The following is a 22,058-nucleotide window of genomic DNA, read 5'->3' as shown; positions in this document are numbered from 1 at the left end:
GTGTGGTCACATGATGTGCGTTTTCAGTGGTATAGTGTGGACTGAGCTGTTCAGAAATGCTAGGTGAAACACCAGTATGGATGTGGATTGTTTTCGTTCTAAAAAGCCATTTTAAAACTAAGACGTATTAGTGTAAACAGGGCTTAAGTGTGTGTTTTTTGCAAGCGGCTTGCTTCTGCGACGGGATTGCGATGCATCGTCTATTGACCCAACCCTAATGCATATATAAAAAAAACAGTGAATAATGATGAGAGAGGACCGATGTTTAAATCAGGGTTTCTTTATTATTTATTTCTTTGCATCAGATGCATTGCTGTAAATAAGGAAGTGTGTAAATAGGGAAGTGATTGTGTAATGCCTGATTAGAAGGTGTTTGTGTGTTTATATTGAGAAAGCGCTTGCATGCAGCCAAAGGTTGCTAATAAATAAGCCAGTGAAAGTGTGTGCGCGTGGGTTTGTTTGATTTCAAATCAGACTGTGAATCTTGACACTCGCGACCGACGTTTCTTCTGTGTGCATGTTTATAATGAGTGCTGAAAACGTGTGTGTGTGTGTGACGGATCTGTTGGTGCTGTTTGTTTTGTCAGGGAGCTCATGTGACGATAAACGCTCGTGCGGAGGAGGACGTGGAGCCTGACGCTGTCATGGAGAAAGTGGCTAAAGCTTCAGGAGCGAACTACAGCTTTCACAAAGAGACCAGCCGCTTCAGAGACTCCGGGCCGCAGGGACCTGTGGTCAGTGACATACACACACATTACCCAAAATTAAGGCCAGACGCAATCTGTGGATGTTTTTTGCTATTTCTGCAGAGAATTTTGGTAAAAATTTGTGGATTTCTGCTGAATTATTTTGGGAGTATCATAACTAAAACCTTAATATGTGAAATAAAAATTTTATTTTTATTTATTTTTTTTAAACTTTTATTTAATGTTAAAAATGCAAATCCAATTAGATCCACTTTATTTGGTAAACAAAGCAAGTCTCCCATATAATATCTCTAGTAAAAGACAGAAAATATGACTGTACAAACTGCACTGTAAATAAATCAGATGAACATTTTTTTATTAATTACAGTAATATTATTGACTAATATATAAAACTGAATAAATATAGTTTACACACATTTACTCAAGTAAATAAACAGAATTAATGATGGGCTAAAAATCTGCAGAAAATCTGCGAGCGCAGATTCCGTGTTGGCCTACCCATAATGCACTGTTTATATATAAATATGTATATATGTATGTGTATGCATACAATTAGGTTTTGCTTTTGAAATATTATAGAAAATATGTGGCTAAGAAATAGCTAATAACTTCTTTTTTTGTGAGAATATTTTTATAATTATAGAAAGTTGGTATTTATAAAACGTGGTCAGTTTGATTTGTTTTTTTTGCCATGATAGAGGCATAGAAGCTGAAATGGCAATAAAATTAAAACTCTCTCTCTCTTTTTGTTTTGTGGGGCTAGTGAAAATTTTGGCAGGGCAAGTAAAAATCTGAACCACTGGCCCGATTGGGCTAGTAGAAGAAATACTTAGCGTTGAACCCTGGAGTCTAATGTTCTGTTTTTTTTAAAATCCCACAGCATTTTCCCAAAATATGTGTCAAAATAAGATTTGTCTGCAAAAAATCATTCCATTTGCTGAAACACTGAGAAGACTGTCGCCAAATTAAGCTGTAAAATCACCCCAGAGTGAATGAAAACATCCCCAGCAGTGCACAAGGGTTATGCTTCGGGCATCAGTGTTGTTACTGATCAGTAGGGCCAGACGGAATCTGCCGATATTTTCTGCTATTTCTGCTGAATTTTTTTGGGAGTATCATAATTAAAACCTTAATATGTGAAAAAAAAATATTAAATAACTTTTATTTAATGTTTAAAATGCAAATCCAATTAGATTCACTTTATTGGGTAAACAAAGCAAGTCTCTCATATAAATTCTCTACTAAAAGACAGAAAATATGACTGTACAAACTGCATTGTACATAAATCATATAAGTATTTTTATATTAGTCAATAACATTACTGTAATTAATAAAAAAAACTGAATAAATATAGATTTACACAAGTAAATAAACAGAATTAATGATGGGCTAAAAATCTGCAGAATTCTGCACGCACAGATTCCGTGTGGGCCTACTGATCAGACTGGTGATATGATGGCACAGTGGTGATGCCAGGGCTAGGGCCGGCCTGTTTATCTCAGACACTCTTTCACAGTGCAGCGTCAGGAGTTTCACATTGAGGGAATGAGCCAGAATTGCTGGGAGTGTGGAAACCGTTATGGTGGTTTGGAGTCATTTCTCTGCACAGATCCAGAGTCATGGATCTGTAGTACACTGTGAATCAGAAGACATCGATTTGATCTATCATAGCGCAGGGTGTCCATGGGGCCTTCAAGTACAGATGAAATCAAAACTAAGCATATTGATTAGCTCGCATTGCTAATTTTGTGGTGGACAATTCATCAGTGCATGAGAAAGTCAGTGCTTTGAGGCCACAGTGCTAACCACTGAGCCACCGTGCCGCTCTTTCTTACAATCAGTAAAATACTGTAAATTAAAATGTCTTCAATTGAATCCTAAAGTCTTAAAATGTATGAAAAAGTCTTAAAAGGTGTTATATCTCTCTCTCTGATTCCTTTATATGCACTCTAGCGGTTATGCTTGTGTTCAAGTCTTGCTTTGGTTATATTCTGCTACGCATTAATGCTTATTAAATATTTCGGTTGATTTTTTTTCCCCTCACGCTTCACGCGGCGTCTCTGTTTTTACGCTTAACATGTTTGGGTTCATCCCACAGAGGTTTTCCACTGTCGAAAGATATCTGTCATAATTGAGCACTCATCGGTTTTCCATACAGGGATCTGTGTATCAGAAGACCAACGCCATGTCGGAGATCAAGAAAACCAACAAAGACACATTCTGGGCTCAAGCTGAGGTATTTCAGCAAAGGTTTTTCTGCTTTCTTGAGATAATATAACCATTTAAATGCACTTCTCAACCTGTTTGACTCCCAGAACAGCTGTTTGTGAATTACTGGATAAGAATGAAGTATGTTTAATTTCAGTTAACACTTATTTTATTACTAGTATCAATTTTTGATCAGGATCTTTTCACTTGGTTTGGAAAAATGACCCTAAAATGAACGCAAATATCTGATATTTTCAAGATTGCACCACAAAATACTGTAAATAAAAAACGGTTCATATAATTTGATATAATTACAGTAGGAAATTAAAACATTTCTTCATGGAAGATCTTTGTTATTAATCCTAGTCCAAACTTGGGAAGATCCAGTTCACGTTAAAGATCCAAATTTCACATCACTACTGTGTGTTTAACCTCAGAAGCAGCCTTGCACACATATTGTACTTAAGGCTGCTATCTTGTGGGCTGTTGTATTTGAGTTTGAGGATGGGGAGATGGTAGTGTTCTTGTGTCAAAAAATGGAGCCTATTTTTGGTTGAGTTTTTATTATACAATATTTATTCTGATGGTTTTGAATCTTGCGCCTAACAAATATTCTAATTTCAATTTCAAAATATTGAAACTAATAAAAACTAGTAAATCTACCTCTAAAAACAAATCAAAACTGACAAAACAAAAAAATCTAAACGAAATTAAAACTAAATCTAATGAAAAATCCTAAACTATTATAACCTTGGTGCTTTCAACCTTTTATTTCTCTTCCGCTTACAGAAAGATGAGGAGAAGCGTCTTCAGGAGGAGAAGAGAAGAGCGGTGGATGAGAGACAGCGGCTGGAGAAGGAGAGGAAGGACAGAGAGATGAAGGAGGCGGAGTTACGAGACAAGCAGACCAAAGAGAGAGCGTCGCAGATAGACGAGCAGAGGTCAGCTCCAGCAAACACACACTGTTGTACAGTCGAATTCAGAATTATTAGGATTTTTCTGTTTCGAATATTTCCCAAATGATGTTGAACGGATTCAGGAATTTCTCACAGTATTTCCTATAATATTTTTTCTTCTGGAGAAAGTCTTTTTTGTTTTATTTCGGCAAGAATAAAAGCAGTTTTTAATTGTTTTAAGCCATTTTTAGCTCAATATTATTAGCCCCCTTAAGCAATATTAGTTTTGGATTGTCCACTGTTATACAATGACCTGCCTAATTACCCTAACTTTACCCTAATTGCCCTTGTTAAGCCTTTAAATGTCACTTTAAGCTGAATACAATTCATTCATTCATTTTCTTTTTGGCGTAGTCCCTTTAGTAACCGGGTCAAATCAAATGTGGGCGGGGCTTGATCTTTATTTTTTGGGAATTGATTGGATGGTTGTGGTGTTCTATTTTTGAGTGACAGGTTGATCCCGCCTCTCAATTTATGTAGAGTGAATGACCTTTTAGGATTAAGATTTAAAGGTGCTGTAAGTAAGTTTTTGACTCTTCTAAAGCATAAAAACACCATAATATATTTGCAGATGTTTAAGAAACATGCTCAGTGAACATTCTTGTTTATCTGAAAAACAATGCTGAAGTCAGATATTGATATTTTATTGCTTATATTTTAATATTATTGCATATTATTGCTTATTGCTAAAGTGTGTTACGTGGTTTCATGTTCCACATGAGGTTATTAATTAGCTAATAATATAAATATTACGAACGTAAACATTAGGTGAGCAGGTTATATTGTAACCTCGTGTCCTAACGACAATCTGATGAGCAATTTGGCTGATTTACACCAGACAAAACACGACAGAAATGTAAATACAGCCATTCAGAAGCACAGAATAGTGCACTCACTGCACTCCAGCGACATGGTAAGGTTTATAATCTAATGAATACATATTAAACCTCTTTAACATGATTAAATGTAGATGCTGAATCACTGATATGTGTTGGTTTGCACTGAGTCACAGTTCTGAAGTTCAATTTCAGACAGTTTATTTGATTTTCCAGATCTGAGGTGAACTATCTGCTGCTGCTTTCAGTATTTGCCAATAAATGTGATGTAAAATGGCATTCAAACTCGCATTATTAACATTTAACACTGAATACAGCACATGAGGTGTCCCTGAGCTGATCATTGTTTTCTGTTGTTTAGCTGTGAGAAATAGAAGCTGTTTCTAATATATCAATTCGAGGTGTTGGTTGGGAGAAAAACTACATTTAATTTGGAGAATATTCCCTCTATCGTGTGTCGTTGCTTTTATTTAGAACACGGTTTAGATAACTCGCTCATGTCATCAATCTGGCAACCTGCACTAGTTCAACCACTGGGTGTCAAACTTACACACTGCAGCTTTAATATTTTAGTTTTTTCCCTCCTCAATTTCTCACCTCTAATTATTATTTATCTAAATGTAGCCGAGTGTTAACTTCTGGATCATATGTGTTATAGGAAGTACCAGCAGAAGCAAGACGTGGATAATCGAGCCCAGCAGAAACAGCTGGTGAGCGACACATACACACACATACAAGCACATACACACAGTACACTCTTACATACTCACATGCATGCATGAATATAGCCACATACATAGACATACGCATACGTGCACATGCAAAAACACACTCAAGCATACATACATTCATACTTGCATACACGCAAACACACACCCTATACACTCACATATACTCGCATACATAGACACACAAACATACAAAGACATATGCACATATACATACACACACTGTACACTCTCACAAACTCAACTACATGCATGCATACAAACACACACACACACACACACTTATATACATACACGTGCGAACACACTCTGTACATTTACACACACACTCGCAAACACATTCACACTCACTCAAACACACACATACATAGTACATAGTCTAACACATACATACACACTCACCATTAATGCAGACACTCTGGTGACACATACATATGCACACCTTCACACTCACACAAACGCACACACTTACTGTACACACTCATACACACTGAAGCGGTGGTTTAATCCCCCCTTTGCCTCTCTGAACATGTTCTGGCATGTTTTTTCTCTGGAGACCTGCTTTGTTCTGAATCAGTGATCTACACTAACCTGATTGAGACACAATATAAAGTGGCTCACAGACTGGACAGTTGGTCTCCATGCACTTAGAGCTTTAAAATAGAGCCCAGTGACTGCATTTACCTTCACAAAATATGAGGGGAGCTATCCAAAATCGTATTATTTTAGAGATCAGTATACTGACTATGCCGGAGATTGCATTTACGTGATATTACAACACACCCCAAACATCAGCCTCTGAAACTGTGCTGTTTTATGTCATCCCTGCTTTACAGTACCTGCGAATGAGTCGACCACATGATTTCATGATTTATTAAGTCGAGAACGCATCAGAGTGTATGAAATATTATCGTCGCCCCCGTCTAGAAGTTTATCACCCATGGCTTATTTTATCTCGGCTTTATTTTTGTTCAGTGTGTATAATGACACTGTTTGAGACGTTGTTCATCTGAGGCTTTATTTTCCAGATTTTAAGATCTGCCAAGGACCATACAGTTTTTATTATGTCCTGCTGTGGAAAACCATGAAATTCAATAGGGGGCACTTACTTTTTCACGCGACTGTATTTAAGCATTTTAAGGAGTTTATGGAGACTGGATCATATCATGGTGCTTTGCCCAATGAAAAGAAAGCGTGATGGCATATATGTTTGCAAGAAATTGTGGTGTTTGAGTGAAAGTGTGCTGGTGTCTATTAGGAGGAGGAGGAGGAGAAGAAGCAAGCAGCACAGCAGAAACCCTTTTATCGTGGAGAGTCTGTGGAGAAAGCCAACGTGAGTGAGAGGAGGAATCAGACATCTCTTCTGGCCCTCGACTGAACTCTCTTTACTTCTAACACTTTCTGTTTCTATACAGCACCGCTCTGCTGCTGATGGACTAACAGCTTTTCTGGCCAACAGGGTTTCTGCAGGGTCTTAAAGGGAGTCATGCGTTGACTGAAATATTGAGTTCTTAATGTCTGCATGAACCGGAAGCTGCAACCATTATTTTTTATTCGTATTGTGCTGCAGTTCCTAGAGAAACGCAATATTAAATGAGAAAACAGTGGGCGTGGCTTGTTTTTTCTACTGCGAGCTGATTGGATGTAGTAAAGTAGGCGTTTCATTCAGAAAGATGGGGAAAAGGGTTTGGGGAGAGTTATTACAGCCTAACAGACTCCTCCTGCTCAGCATTTCTGTTTGTTGACAGCTGGAGGGGCGTGGTTAAGTATGCTAGCCACACCCAATACCTCAGACAGACCTAATCGGAGAATTATAGCTGTATATTTATTTGTATTAATTGAATTTTTTCTTTTACTAGTCCAAATTCTGCATCATGACATTATTCATAATGGTCTAAAGCCCCGTTTACACTGCAAGTTAAATGAGTAAAACTAATTACGCGGTTTGATGACATCGATGGAGACGCCGACGCAGTAAACAACAACAACAGAGGAAGCATGGAGGAGGAAAGTGGTCGACGGCAGAAGTTATCTGCCTTCTTGCCCTGTGGGGAGATGAGTCAGTGGAGGACACCATATATAAACCATAGACGCAAGCTGCGATGAAGGCCCGTTCTCTCCTCCTCCGACTCAAAATTATTTTAAAGTTGGGCGAACTTCGCATATTTCGCAGAGCTAAAAGCAAGACAATTTCTTCCATCGTGGCTAGTGTGGCGCAGATGCTAGAAACCGCTTTTACGGACACGTGACATCGTAAATTGTATGGCAAGTGTAAACGCATTAATCGGATATGAGTCACAATTAACAGAACGTGTAAACGGACAGGCAAAACAATCAGATTTAGGCAATAAATCGGATTGGGTGACAGTGTAAACGGATGTCTTAAGAAGTTTTTCATTTGACTTGAGAAAACCTGCAAAAACCCTGAACTTAATTCCAGTTTATAAATGTTTGGTTTCACTCATAAATGCTCATTTGTATGTACAATGTTTAATAACTTGTCTGGTTCTTTACTGGTAAAATTTATACATCTTAGTTTGAAGCCTTATAAACTTACTCAACACAAAAGTGCAGCAAACCAGTGTGCTTGTTGTGGAAAATATTAGGCCTAAAACAGAATGTCCGCGGTGTCTTAGTCTTACATTTCAAAAACAAAGTGTCAGGTCTTAAATTCGCTGAACTATTGAGTTGTACATCTTAAAGGGGCATGAAACCCCGTCGTCTCAGCAGGCAGTTTGAAAAAAGTCAGGAAAGTGGTCTAGCTTTATTTAGGTGGGAGTGTTGAGGGGTGAAAGAGAGAAGGGTTTGCATGAAAACGGGAGTTTCAGTATGTGAACTACAGATGATTTTCGCAGGGGGGATAGACAGTGACTACGTTTACATGGACATCAGTAATGGAGTTATTTGCCTTGATCTGAATAATGAAGGTGTTTACATGAGTTGCTTACTGAATGTTCCTGTCATGATCCCGTTTTACATGTTATAACACATAATTCGATTAACATCATTGCGTCACCGTGCCATCCACATTTCCTCTGGAGTTTCATATAATTTCCGGTGTTTCATTCTTAATTTGTGGACGTTAACTGCAGTTCGGCAGTTTCACTTTCATTCAGGAACATTTCATGCACGCCCCCCATGACAAACGAGATATTGGATGCGAGGAACTGCTGGAAGAGTGTAGTTATAATGGATTTCGATACCGCATGCTGTATGGGTGAAAAAGAAATCCTCTGCATTTCTCGGTAGAGACTCGGTAGGTGCAGAGAATAGCGTCAAACAGCCGTGTGTGTATAGACTATCCTGTCACAAAATGCGGCGAAAATCCTACACGACAGTAATAGTTGGATTTAAGGTGTTTACATTCAGAGAGCAGCATTTACAGCGGATCTTTCAGTCTTAAATATTGTAGTGATATTAGCGTAACGTAATACTGGGTTAATATAACACTGATCACACACTTACCAAATCCGTAAAGACAGGACACCACGTCTTTTTTTACAAGACGAATGACCGATCCAGATTTCACTATTTCCAGATGCGAAATGCTCTTGGGTAAAAAGTGATACCTGTGTGTTAGCAGACTTCTGTAATCCACATATGCAACCGGGACTCTCAACGCGGGAAAATGGTAACAACCTTCGTTGCGACACATTTATAAACGCAACACTGACGACCCATGTCTCCAAACAATTCTTGTTCTTCCACTTGTTTTAATTACGGTTCGCAACACAACGTGGCGTCTCTTTTGAACACTGTAACAGTGTTCGAAGTTATCATGAATATTAATGAAGTTCACAATAGTGCGTGCTGATTGGTCCGAACCAAGTCTTCCTCATGAATTAATAATAAAAACTCAAAGACGTTACGTTGTACTCGCCGGTACAGACATCCAGTCTCCACACTGGAATTTACACTAGGATCTCATGGCGGTGACGCAGCTTAAAAAATTCTTTTCAAATCAGAAGAACGAATTTGCTCTAAATAACGCAAAAAAACAACCAATTTTCACTTTTTAGTGAAATTTATGTGTCCTATTAGTGTTTTTAGCAGTGTGGGACACATATACGACTGTCAACATCTCAAAACATGTGATTTGTGACCCTTTAAATCATTTTAAACAGGTCTTTATTTTTCTGTGTCTATGTAAAACCACCCAATCAAGCCGACAGTCATCCAATCACCAGCAATCCATCTTAAAACTTTTAACAAATGTTTTAATAACTCTATTTAATCTAGATGTTAGATATGTTATAGCATCTAGATATTTTCACTCTACAGTAGCTTACTTGTAGATTTCAGATGCAGAACAGCGTTCATACAAATTTTACCAGTGATATTGATGCCACACAGATTGAGATTTTGCTCTTCTCCCGTTTCCTCTTTCAGCATTTAAGCACTTATGTTGGATCTCTTATCTTCTGCTTGTACTGTCATCTGTGTTATCAGTGCTGGTTTTTCTGGCTACTTGTAATGTTCGTGTGTGTGTTTGTAACAGGAAGCTGCGGCTCTGGTTTCTCAGCGCTCTGTTAATCCCAGAGAGATGTTCAAACAGAGAGAGATGGGCATCAACCCGACAAACACCGACTCAAACGCTCAGTCCAGTCCAAAACCAGGTAATGTTCACACCACACATGCATACTATACGGGTCAGTCAAAACAGGAAAATTATATATATTATCTATGTATATACAAACACACAGACTACACGAATCAGTCAAAACATGAACACACACACACTATGATTATATATCTAATATACGTATGTACACATTACCAATCAGTCAAAACAGAACATTGTTAATTAAATTATTTATATATATATATATATTTATTATTATTATTATTATTATTATTTTATTATTATTATTATTATTTTATTATTATTATTATTATTTTATTTTTTTTATTTAAAACACAGAATTTATATACATATCAGCACCATATATGTATACACTATGTATATCAAAACATGAAAATTAAATATTTGTGAAAACACCATACATGTCCGTCAAAACACACACATATATATATATATATATATATATAGCTATATAAGTATGCACTTTACGAGTCAGTCAAAACATAAAAATTGCCACAAGTGCACACACAGTTATTATTAGGGTATTATTATTTAGCTGTTATTACGATTAATTAATGTTTAGTCATATGTGAAGAAATGTAAAAATAAACATTACATCAATGTGGATTTATACATGTATGCAAGTGTAAATAATATTGATTTGTAATCATTTTTCCAGTGAAAAGAAAAATTATAGTGATATATTTGTGTAAATTACATTTCTAACTTAACTGTGTTATTTTTATTTTTTGTCATGTCCTTTTTTTATATTAATAATAATGATGATGAAAATAATAATAATATTGATGTTAACTACAGTGATCAGCATAACTGAGTACAGCCGATTTTAAAAATGAATCTTTTTCTCCATTTCTCAGTGAATATAGGCAGTGTATTTTGGTGCATTTAAACAAAACAGATTTATTAAACAGATATATTTATTAAAATATTATTTTAATCCCCAAAAACATTTAGAAATTGAAAATAATGCAATTAAATTCAAGCAAAATATTGCAAAAATAAATTACACCCTACAAAACTTCAAATAATTTTCCATTATTTTGCTTCTCTTGATTTTTTTTCCTCTTTTTTTTAATTTGTATTTAATATTTTTCTATAACACATAACTCTAGGTGGACTAGTTTTCGGACCGTTATCATAAGTTATTTTGTTAGATCAGCTCCAGATTTGGCTTCAGCACTGACTAATCTAATGTATATGCACGAATATAACATTGTATAGCTTCCTATTAAAAATCTGAATTTAAAAGAGAGATTGGTGAGAGGTGTACTTATATATGCTGAGCACTGTACATCATTCATTCATCTTCTTTTCGGCTTAGTCCCTTTATTAATCTGGGGTTGCCACAGCGGAATGAACCGCCAAGCCCTGTATATATATTATTATTATCATTATTAATTATATATAAATGTAATTCTGTGTATAAATAGAAATATATCAGTGTACATATTACAAACAATATCAATTTGTATTTTTATATTTTATTAAAATATATATTCAAATCTGTATAAAATGATCTGTAAATATACCTGTAATTACAGAAACGGTACAAAAGATTAATGTGCATTAGCATTATGTATTACTATGCTTCTAACTATATAAATCAGAGTATAATACAGTACATAATAACAAATAGAATGAATGATTTATATTAAAATAAATTAAATTATATATTATACAAACTTTTCCCAGTGGTGGGTTGAATATGGAAGGGCATCCGCTGCATAAAACATATGCTGGAATAGTTGGCGGTTCATTCCGCTGTGGCGAGCCCTGATAAATAAGGGACTAAGCTGAAGGAAAATTAATGAGATGTCTAATAGTAGATAATATTAGTATTGTTTCCATTTTGTTACTAATTTAAGTAAGTCATTACAGTCTGACCTCAACGGTGCACATTAATAATAAATCTCCGTCTCTAAAATAAAATCTCTCCAGTATGATTTGCAATATAGGAAGTGACCGCCACAGTGTTTGCATGCTGTATTTCTCTTCCTCTTTTGCTCTGTGGGTGTTTAACAGAGTCATGTTTCATGCATTTAAAACCCCATATTGGTTCAGACATGTTTATTGAAAGGCCTTGTGTGTAAATGAGGAGATATTTTCCTCTGCATGCTAGTGCTAACTCCTGAATGTTCAGTGTCATGTGCTGTTCCCATTCTCCATTGAGCTCTGTCGGTCTGTCTGAATGATGTCTGTGGTAGGGATGGGCGACGTCTTATTGTTTGCAATATACCTGTAAAAAGTCTCCTAATGATATAAAATCTAACGATAACGATGAAACTTGGAATTGGTCCGTGCAATGATTTAGTACAATGTCCGATAGTTTTGCTTATTTGAGCCTGTTTACAAACAGATTTATTGAAATTATTTCACTCTAAATGCATTTATAACATCAGTCACTATTTAAACGATTAAAAAAATTCTCCTCACGATATAAAATCTGACTTGTAATGATAAAGATAAAACGTATAATTGATCCGTGCAATGATTTGTTACAATATGTAATGGTTTTGCATGTTTACAAACAGATTTACTGTCATATTTTTACTCAAATTCAGTTTATAACATCAGTCTCTATTTTACTTATTTAAAAAATCTTATTACGATATAATATCTGACTTATCGGGATAACGATAAAGCCTATAATTGGTCCGTGCAATGATTTATTACAGTGTGTGATAGCTTTGCTTGTTTCCGAACAGATTTACTGACATAGTTTCACTCAAATTCAGTTCATAACATCAGTCTCTGTTTTACTTATTTAAAAAATCTCCTCACATTATAAAATCAGACTTATAACGATAACGACAAAACCTGTAATTAATCCATGCGATGATTTATTACAACCTGTGATAGCTTTGCCTGTTTACAAACAGATTAACTAAAATACAATCACTCTTAATTCAGTTCATAACATCAGTCTCTATTTTAATTATTTAGAAATTCTCCTCACGTTATAAAATCGGGCTCGTCACGATAACAATAACCTATAACTGATCTGTGTATGGGTTTATTACAATGTGCGATAGCTTTGCTTGTTTATAAACAGATTTACTGACATATTTTCACTCTAAATTTTGTTTATAACATCAGTCCCTATTTTAATAATTTAAAAATTCTCCTCACAGTATAATATCTGACTTATCGGGATAACGATAAAGCCTATAATTGGTCCGTGCAATCATTTCTTACAATGTGCGATAGCCTGTTTCCAAACAGGTTTTCTGACATGCTTTCACTCTAAATTCAGTTTATAACATCAGTCTCTATTTTAACACTTAAAAAATTCTCCTCACATTATAAAATCTGACTTATGACGTTAACGACAAAACCTGTAATTGGTCCGTGCAGTGATTTATTACAGTGTGCGATAGCTTTGCTTGTTTCCGAACAGATTTACTGACATAGTTTCACTCAAATTCAGTTCATAACATCAGTCTTTATTTTACTTATTTAAAAAATCTCATCACGATATAAAATCAGACTTATAACGATAACGACAAAACCTGTAATTAATCCATGCGATGATTTATTACAATGTGTCATAGCTTTGCCTGTTTACAAACAGATTTACTAAAATACAATAACTCTTAATTCAGTTTATAACATCAGTCTCTATTTTAATTACTTAATTCTCCTCACATTATAAAATCGGGCTCGTCACGATAACGCTAAAGAGATTTACTGACATAGTTTCACTCTAAATTCAGTTAATAACATCAGTCTCTATTTTAACACTTAAAAAATTCTCCTCACAATATAAAATCTGACTTGTATCAATAACGATAAAACCTGTAATTGATCCGTGCAGTGATTTGTTATTACAATATGCAATGGTTTTGCATGTTTACAAACATATTTACTGACATGCTTTCACTCTAAATTCAGTTAATACCATACGTTTCTACAGTATTTATAACTCTATTTATGACTATATATCAGACACGGCGCCGGATGAATCTATGCTGTTTTTCAGCCTTTCTAAAGCACATAAAGCACAGCTACTATCTCAATTAAATCCATGTTAGCCATTTAGCAATGAAACTAGAGTCACCGTGCAGACAGAAGACCAGCACGTGACTCTAATCAGCATCTATTGTCAGTGAATTTCACGGACGAATAAAACAAGTTTAATTCGCGAATGAAGCGAGTAAAGTAATAATGTTCGCGCATCTATTTACCTACAATAGCACGGTTTATTTGCGCATGCCGTGTCTGGTGTGAACACTCTTATTAGTCTCTATTTTAATGATTTAAACGCAAAGTCAATCCGCTTGTGTCTTTTTAAGGTCAGGCAAAATGTTCTGTGCACCGGGCGCATGATCTAAAGATTTGTGCTTATTTTCTGTATGAGTTCTGAGTGTGTTTTGGACAAAACGTGCATTGAACCAATCAGAGTCTGATCTCTCGTTCTCTTTAAGAGTCCGTTGCAGCTCGCCCATGCCCTTGTCTGTGGTGGTTCTGCTGTGTTTAACTCTCCGTCTGCCGTCTGTCAGCTTGGGTTTCTCTCTTTGTCTCTCTGTTGTGTGTGTCTCAGGGCGGTTGAACAGCCCTTTTCTGTCCAAGCAGTCATGTGATCCAGAGCCATTTCGCTCTCCTGTGCGTCAGGCCTCGCCTTTACGAGCCGCAGGTACAAACACACACCCGACCATAACACACTCGGGAAGGTTTGGTGTGCGGTGCATCTTTCTGTTCACTCATATCTAATAGAGATGTAACGATTCAAATCAATTACAATTTGGAGTTTATATGAATGAATCTCTGAGGGGAACTGAAAAGTTTGCAGTATTTTCTGTTCATCTTGCTTCTGAATGATGCGTATTAGGGTCTGTTCACACAGAATGCATTTGTTCTTTCCGACGTGCTACTTTTCTTTTGTTTAAACATGTAAACACTCCCTTGATGGACGTGTTTGACCGTTACGCTCGTGTCTTTTGGTTGGCGCTGTGTCAACTGTGACGGCCTTGTAAACAACTACAGAGCACAGGGCAGATTCTGCTCTTCTTCTTGGCTTTGGGGCTGTTCATTAAGACGGCGACAAGGTTTATAAAGGTATAAAGGTATTATACGTATATATTATTACTGTGTTATGTTTTGGCTCAGTATTTAAAAAGGTCGCTTCCTTTGTTTTTATTCTCCTAGCTAGTGCACGAGTGACTGACGTTTCTCTGTAAACCAATAGCATTCAGCTGCACATCTTGCTCCGCCTTTTGGTACCAGTTTGCTGTGCTAGGTATCCTTCCGAAAGGGTAGCCAAAAAGTGGTACGGCATGGCTCGCTTTTTGGTACCTTCTGACAGTGGAAATGGCCATAAAAGTGTACCGAGCCGTACCGTATCGTATCATTCAGTGGAAACGGGCCATTTGATTGGAAATGGCCATAAAAGTGTACCGAACCGTATTGTACCACTCAGTAGAAACAAGCCATTACATTCATTGATTTTTTTTACCATTTTTTAAAATTCATTTAGCGATCTTCGAGACTGGCGGGAGCCCTTTTAGCTTAGCTTAGCATAGATCATTGAATCTAATTAGACCGTTAGCATCTCGCTCCAAAAAAAATCTAAAAGTTTCAATAATTTTCCTATTTAAAGCTTGACACTTCTGTAGTTTCATCACGGACTACGACTGATGGAAAATGAAAAGTTGCTATTTTTTAGACCGTTATGTCTGAGAACCAGAGAGTCGAGCTTTTGAATTGGAAAATGATCTAAACCTTTTTTTTTTTTTTGAGTGAGATGCTAATGGTCTAATTGGATTTAATGATTTATGCTAAGCTAAAAGTGCTGAAAAGATGGGCTGAATGCATTCAAAAATCGTAAAACACATCTGTTTCAATTTTACATATACAATAAGTATTAGCAAAAAATAGGCTCAGTGGTTAGCACTGTCGCCTCGTAGCGAGAAGGTCGCTGATTCGAGGCTCTGCTGAGTCAGTTGGCGTTTCTTTGTGGAGTTGGCATGTTCTCCCTGTGTTGGTGTGGGTTTCTTCCGGTGCTCTGGTTTCCCCCACAGTCCAAACACATGCGCTATAGGGGAATTGAATAAGCTAAATTGGCTGTAGTGGATGAGTGTGTGTGTGAATGTGAGTGTGTATTGTTGTTTCCCAATACTGGGTTGTGGCTGGAAGGGCATCCACTGCGTAAAACACATGCTGGAATAATTGACGGTTCATTCTGCTGTTGTGACCCCTGATAAGTAAGGGAATAAGCCAAAGTAAAATTAATGAGTTCAATCTCAAAACTGAATCGTGAGTTCTGTGAATCGTTACATCTTTATCTTCACTCTTTGGGCCTCATTCATGAAACACAATATGGCGTAGTTTTCCAGTATGGTGCAGTCCTAATAAGTTTTACGTTTGCTAAGAGTTAACGGCTCTATTAATGACTGTTTTAATAATGAGGCCCTTTGTGTGATGCCTTCACGCATCTCAACTAACATCTAACCACTCATACTTTCCTCACGCTTGCATACTGTTTAGTTTTAGGTCTGAGATTGCTGTGTGTAGTGTGTGTGTGTGTGTGTGTGTGTGTGTTTCTGAGCATGTGTTTGCTCTGTGCACTTCATACAACAATGAAAGATCTCTAGAGTGCAAAAGGTGAATTTTTGAGGGGATCTCGGCTGTTCTTGTTTTTTATAAAAAGCAAGTCAATGTAAGCACTTAAAGGGACGGTTCACTCAAGAATGATTGTTTACTCACCCTGCACTTATTCCAAACAGTTTTTGGTGTATGGTCACTTTAAACTTAAGCACTTTAAATTTTTGCTTTGGTCCAGGGTTTCTATCTGGATATGTTTTATCTTTATTAATCTTGCCAGCTTTATTTTTATTTATCAATTTATTATTTATTTATCATCATTTCTTGAACAATTAAGTTGTTATAATATCCATCCATCCATCTACCTAGTCTCTTATTAAACTGAGGTTCTTATTATATAATGATTTAGTCTATATTCATCTTGATGGGTTTATTTTTTTATTTATACACTCACCGGCCACTTTATTAGGTACACCTGTCCAACTGCTCGTTAACGCAAATTTCTAATCAGCCAATCACATGGCAGCAACTCAATGCATTTAGGCATGTAGACATGGTCAGGACAATCTGCTGCAGTTCAAACCGAGCGTCAGAATGGGAAAGAAAAGGGATTTAAGAGACTTTGAACGTGGCATGGTTGTTGGTGCCAGACGGGCTGGTCTGAGTATTTCAGAAACTGCTGATCTACTGGGATTTTCACGCACAACCATCGCTAGGGTTTACAGAGGAGGGTCTGAAAAAGAGGAAATATCCAGTGAGCGGCAGTTCTGTGGGCGCAAATGCCTTGTTGATGCCAGAGGTCAGAGGAGAATGGCCAGACTGGTTCCAGCTGACAGAAAGGCAACAGTAACTCAAATAAGCACTCGTTACAACCGAGGTCTGCAGAAGAGCATCTCTGAACACACAACACGTCCAACCTTGAGGCAGGCTACAGCAGCAGAAGATCACACCGGGTGCCACTCCTGTCAGCTAAGAACAGGAAACTGAGGCTACAATTCACACAGGCTCACCAAAACTGGACAATAGAAGATTGGAGAAACGTTGCCTGGTCTGATGAGTCTCCATTTCTGCTGCCACATTCGGATGGTCGGGTCAGAATTTGGCCTCAACAACATGAAAGCATGGATCCATCCTGCTCTGTATCAGCGGTTCAGGCTGGTGGTGGTGGTGTAATGGTGTGGGGGATATTTTCTTGGCACACTTTGGGTCCATTAGTACCAACTGAGCATCGTGTCAACGCCACAGCCTACCTGAGTATTGTTGCTGACCATGTCCATCCCTTTATGAGCACAGTGTCTCCATCTTCTGATGGCTACTTCCAGCAGGATAACGCACCATGTCATCAAGCGTGAATCATCTCAGACTGGTTTCTTGAACATGACAATGAGTTCACTGTACTCAAATGGCCTCCACAGTCAGCAGATCTCAATCCAATAGAGCACCTTTGGGATGTGGTGGAACGGGAGATTGGCATCATGGATGTGCAGCCGACAAATCTGCAGCAACTGTGTGATGCTATCATGTCAATATGGAATATTTCCAGTATCTTCTTAAATCTATGCCTCGAAGGATTAAGGCAGTTCTGAAGGCAAAAAGGGGTGCAACCTGGTACTAGTGTACCTAATAAAGTGGCCGGTGAATGTATATTTATTGTTATAATCTCTTATTGAATTATAAAGTTATGATTATGGGACAAAAACATATCTACATTAATCTGGCCTGGATTATTTATTTATTTATTTATTTTAATAATCTCGTATTGAATGATGAAGTTGTTTATATTATGTTGTATGATTTAATTTTAATCTTGCCATAAAATAGCAATAAGTTCCTGATGTGGCAATAAACAAACAAAGAAACAAGAATAATCTCCCAGTGTGGGCTTGTTTCCATGCATGTGTGTGTTTCTGTGTTTTCCCATGCATATATATGTGTGTATATGTGTGTGTGTGTGTAGTGGCCAGTTTTGAGGAACAGCCCAGATCTCAGTATGTGGAAGCAGAGGCAGAAGCAGAGCCCGAGTATGAAGGTCAGACTCATGCAGATTGTTTCCTCATCATGTTTTTCATCATCCACCCCTGGTTTGTGCCAGTCAATCAGCACCACCTAGTGGGGAAGGCTTAATATTGCGAGACTCATAACTGCAGATTGTTGTCTTGTGTTTGGTGTCTCAGATGTACAGGTGGTCAGTGATAAATACGAAGCACCGGTTGAACAAAAGCAGCCCCAGTATGAGGCAGTGGAGGAGCCGGACGCTGTATATGAGAATCCCGCACAGGTCAGATGTAATAGAAAATAATGCACATTTGCACACACCCTGATCATATATGCACTGCACATATACAGAATTAATCATCCTTCTGTGAATTGATCTATTTTTTTTATATTTCCCAAATGATGTTGAACAGATTCAGGAATTTCTCACAGTATTTCCTATAATATTTTTTCTTCTGGAGAAAGTCTTATTTGTTTTATTTAGGCTAGAATGAAAGCAGTTTTTAATTGTTTTAAAGCCATTTTAAGGTCAATATTATTAGCCCCCTTAAGCAATATTAGTTTTGGATTGTCTCCAGAACAAACCACTGTTATACAATAACTTGCCTAATTACCCTAACTTTACCCTAATTAACCTAGTTAAGCCTTTAAATGTCACTAAGCTGAATACTAGTGTCTTGAAGAATATCTAGTCAGCAGACAATAAATACCTGTTGCACACTCTAATGGCTACCAGTTAAACACCAATCACACGCAAATGGCTGCAATAAGAGCCACCAACCTTAAATAGGATAGGATAAACTTTATTTGTCCCCGAGAACATTACAGAACATACATTGTAGGGGTGGGCGGTACACCGGTGTCATAGTCATCACCGGTGTGACATTGCGCCACGACATGGATTTTCTAATACCGTCAATACCGTAATAAATCAATTATGCGCCTTGAACGGCTGCATTTACATCAATAATAGCTAATTCTAAATAACAAGGCATTCAATTTTCTTCAAACTCTCAGTTGTGGTCTGAATACATGTCCTTATACTACAGGGCTCGAAATTGCAACCATTTTGGTCGCATGAGCGCCCGAAATGTAATCTATGCGCCCTCATAATATATTTGGGAGCATTTGTGTGTCTGAATATAATGGTTGTAGTGCAATCTGATTTAATTTTCTCTAAAAACTTGCTGAATCGCTCTACCCTGCTGCTGTATTGGTTCATATTAGCTGTCAGTCACTCAACGCTTCCCGCTGTCAGATAACAGGGAGCTTTTGTTACTGCAGGAAATGCAAACGGCTGAAGAGTGAAAAGTGCACAGGTTTGCAAACCTCACCTAAAGTTATAATAATAATAATGGCGCAGATAACAGCGATCATGACATGAGGTAAATGTTGATCCGCCAGCTGAGATCAATCGAGTGTTTTCGGAGAAGGTGCCCGAATCTCGATGCGTTGCATTCACCGCGTGTTCAGCGCAAATGTCCGCTAAATATAAAATCTAACACCGTACACATCATCGCCAAAGAAACTCACCTTTACTAAGTTTACACTGAAACTACAGCTCATAACAAAGAGCGGAATTGCGCCGGTGGTCATCATGAGAATCCTGCTCTGTCTGCTCATAAATTGGTGCGGCTGACTCACCTGCTTTATTCCACCAACACAGAGAAATGAAGATCAGCTCATAACGAGACTGAGCATTTACAATGACCCAAACCAAAACTTTTAAAGAGTGATAGAAGTGAGACTTTCTTTTGTCCGTTCTTCCTTGAGATGTATATTATTTTGCTATTGAAAGTAATACCGTGATATTATACCGTCACCGTTCAAAAGATGAAAAATACCCTGATATTAATTTTAGGTCATATCGCCCACCTCTAATGCATTGTTTACAGGATAAGACCGTATATAAACATAATCATTGATAAATAATCGGATAGATGCAATTTTTGAGATCTATACAGTGGAAAAAACACTTCTGTAGTCAACTTAAAGAAGGATATATTCCTGGGAAAATGGAGGAAAGGAGTTGTTGAATATATTTCAGTTAGAACACTTGATTTTGTCTTACAGTGCATCAGGAAAGTAATGATAGCGCTTCACTTTTTCAATACATTCAAATGTACCTTGAAATTGTATGATTGTGCCTAATTGAGTGTTAACAGTGAACATAAAATAAAGAAGAATATCTAGTCAAATATTATGAGCTGTCATCATGGCAAAGAGCGAAGAAATCAGTTATTAGAGATGAGTTACTAAAACTATTGTGTTTAGTTGAAAGCAGAATTTTTAGTTTGTATTTGACATGGTGTCTTTAAATACATGTGAATGTTTTGTGCATGTTGGTCAGGTGGAGGAGCAGGACACGTATGAACCGGTGGATGAACGCGGCGTCTGCGCAAGAGCTCTGTACGACTACCAAGCTGGTGAGGACTACATACATTCTCAATACACTCAATACACAATTTTCTTACTTAGAGCTTTTGTCTTGTTAGTCCAAATATCTAAGAATTCTTAAATCAAGAAGCATTTTCTAGTAAAAAAATGTAGTCTTGTTTTCAGAAATAATGCATAAAAATTAAGCGAGTTTTTCCTTAATACAAACAAATGGATGGAAACAAGACTTCATATTGTGCATGTGCTGTTAGGAGTTTCAGACTCTGCACATGCACCATCAATTCTGTTGAGATTTTTAGTTGGACCACATGGTGGCATGAGAGAGCAATAGGGCAGTCAAATATTAACGCACACTCAATATGTACACTGACCGGCCACTTTATTAGGTACACGTGTCCAACTGCTTGATAATGCAGATTTCCAATCAGCCAATCACATGGCTGCAACTCGATGCATTTAGGCATGTAGACATGGTCAAGAGGATCTGCTGCAGTTCAAAGTGAACATCAGAATGGGGGAGAAAGTGGATTTAAGTGACTTTGAACGTGGCATGTTTGTTGGTGCCAGACGGGCTGGTCTGAGTATTTCAGAAACTGCTGATCTACTGGGATTTCCACGCACAACCATCTCTAGGGTTTACAGAGAATGGTCTGAAAAAGAGAAAATATCCAGTGAGCGGCAGTTCTGTGGGCGCAAATGCCTTGTTGATAGTCAGAGGAGAATGGCCAGACTGGTTCCAGCTGATAGAAAGGCAACAGTAACTCAGATAAGCACTCGTTACAACCGAGGTCTGCAGAAGAGCATCTGAACACACAACACGTCCAACCTTGAGGCGGATGGGCTACATCCGCCTACACGTGTACTCATCTTCTGATGGCTACTTCCAGCAGGATAATGCACCATGTCATAAAGCACGAATCATCTGACAATGAGTTCACTGTTCTGAAATGGCCTCCACAGTCACCAGAACTCAATCCAATAGAGCACCTTTGGAATGTGGTGGAACAGGAGATTGGCATCATGGATGTGCAGCTGACAAATCTGCAGCAACTGTGTGATGCTATCATGCCAATATGGAGCAAAATCTC

At 37.4% G+C, this 22,058-nt stretch overlaps 1 protein-coding gene across 4 annotated transcripts in view; it reads left to right on the top strand.

Annotated features, from left to right (window-relative positions):
• Window positions 1-22,058, top strand: part of dbnlb (drebrin-like b) — a 41,141-nt gene that overhangs the window by 14,383 nt on the left and 4,700 nt on the right. The window contains exons 5-14 of one of the 4 annotated variants that reach the window (XM_056464598.1): window positions 588-734; window positions 2,866-2,943; window positions 3,705-3,856; window positions 5,366-5,417; window positions 6,694-6,768; window positions 9,934-10,051; window positions 14,579-14,671; window positions 18,536-18,607; window positions 18,753-18,856; window positions 20,924-20,999. In XM_056464598.1, coding sequence (XP_056320573.1) covers window positions 588-734; window positions 2,866-2,943; window positions 3,705-3,856; window positions 5,366-5,417; window positions 6,694-6,768; window positions 9,934-10,051; window positions 14,579-14,671; window positions 18,536-18,607; window positions 18,753-18,856; window positions 20,924-20,999 — 967 coding nt within the window. The remainder of the gene's footprint in view (window positions 1-587; window positions 735-2,865; window positions 2,944-3,704; window positions 3,857-5,365; window positions 5,418-6,693; window positions 6,769-9,933; window positions 10,052-14,578; window positions 14,672-18,535; window positions 18,608-18,752; window positions 18,857-20,923; window positions 21,000-22,058) is intronic. The other 3 variants (XM_056464599.1, XM_056464600.1, XM_056464601.1) reach the window with 3 other exon arrangements.

Source organism: Danio aesculapii, chromosome 8 (genome assembly GCF_903798145.1).
Source record: "Danio aesculapii chromosome 8, fDanAes4.1, whole genome shotgun sequence".
NCBI lineage: Eukaryota > Metazoa > Chordata > Actinopteri > Cypriniformes > Danionidae > Danio > Danio aesculapii.
This window is presented reverse-complemented; position numbering and strand designations above follow the sequence as displayed.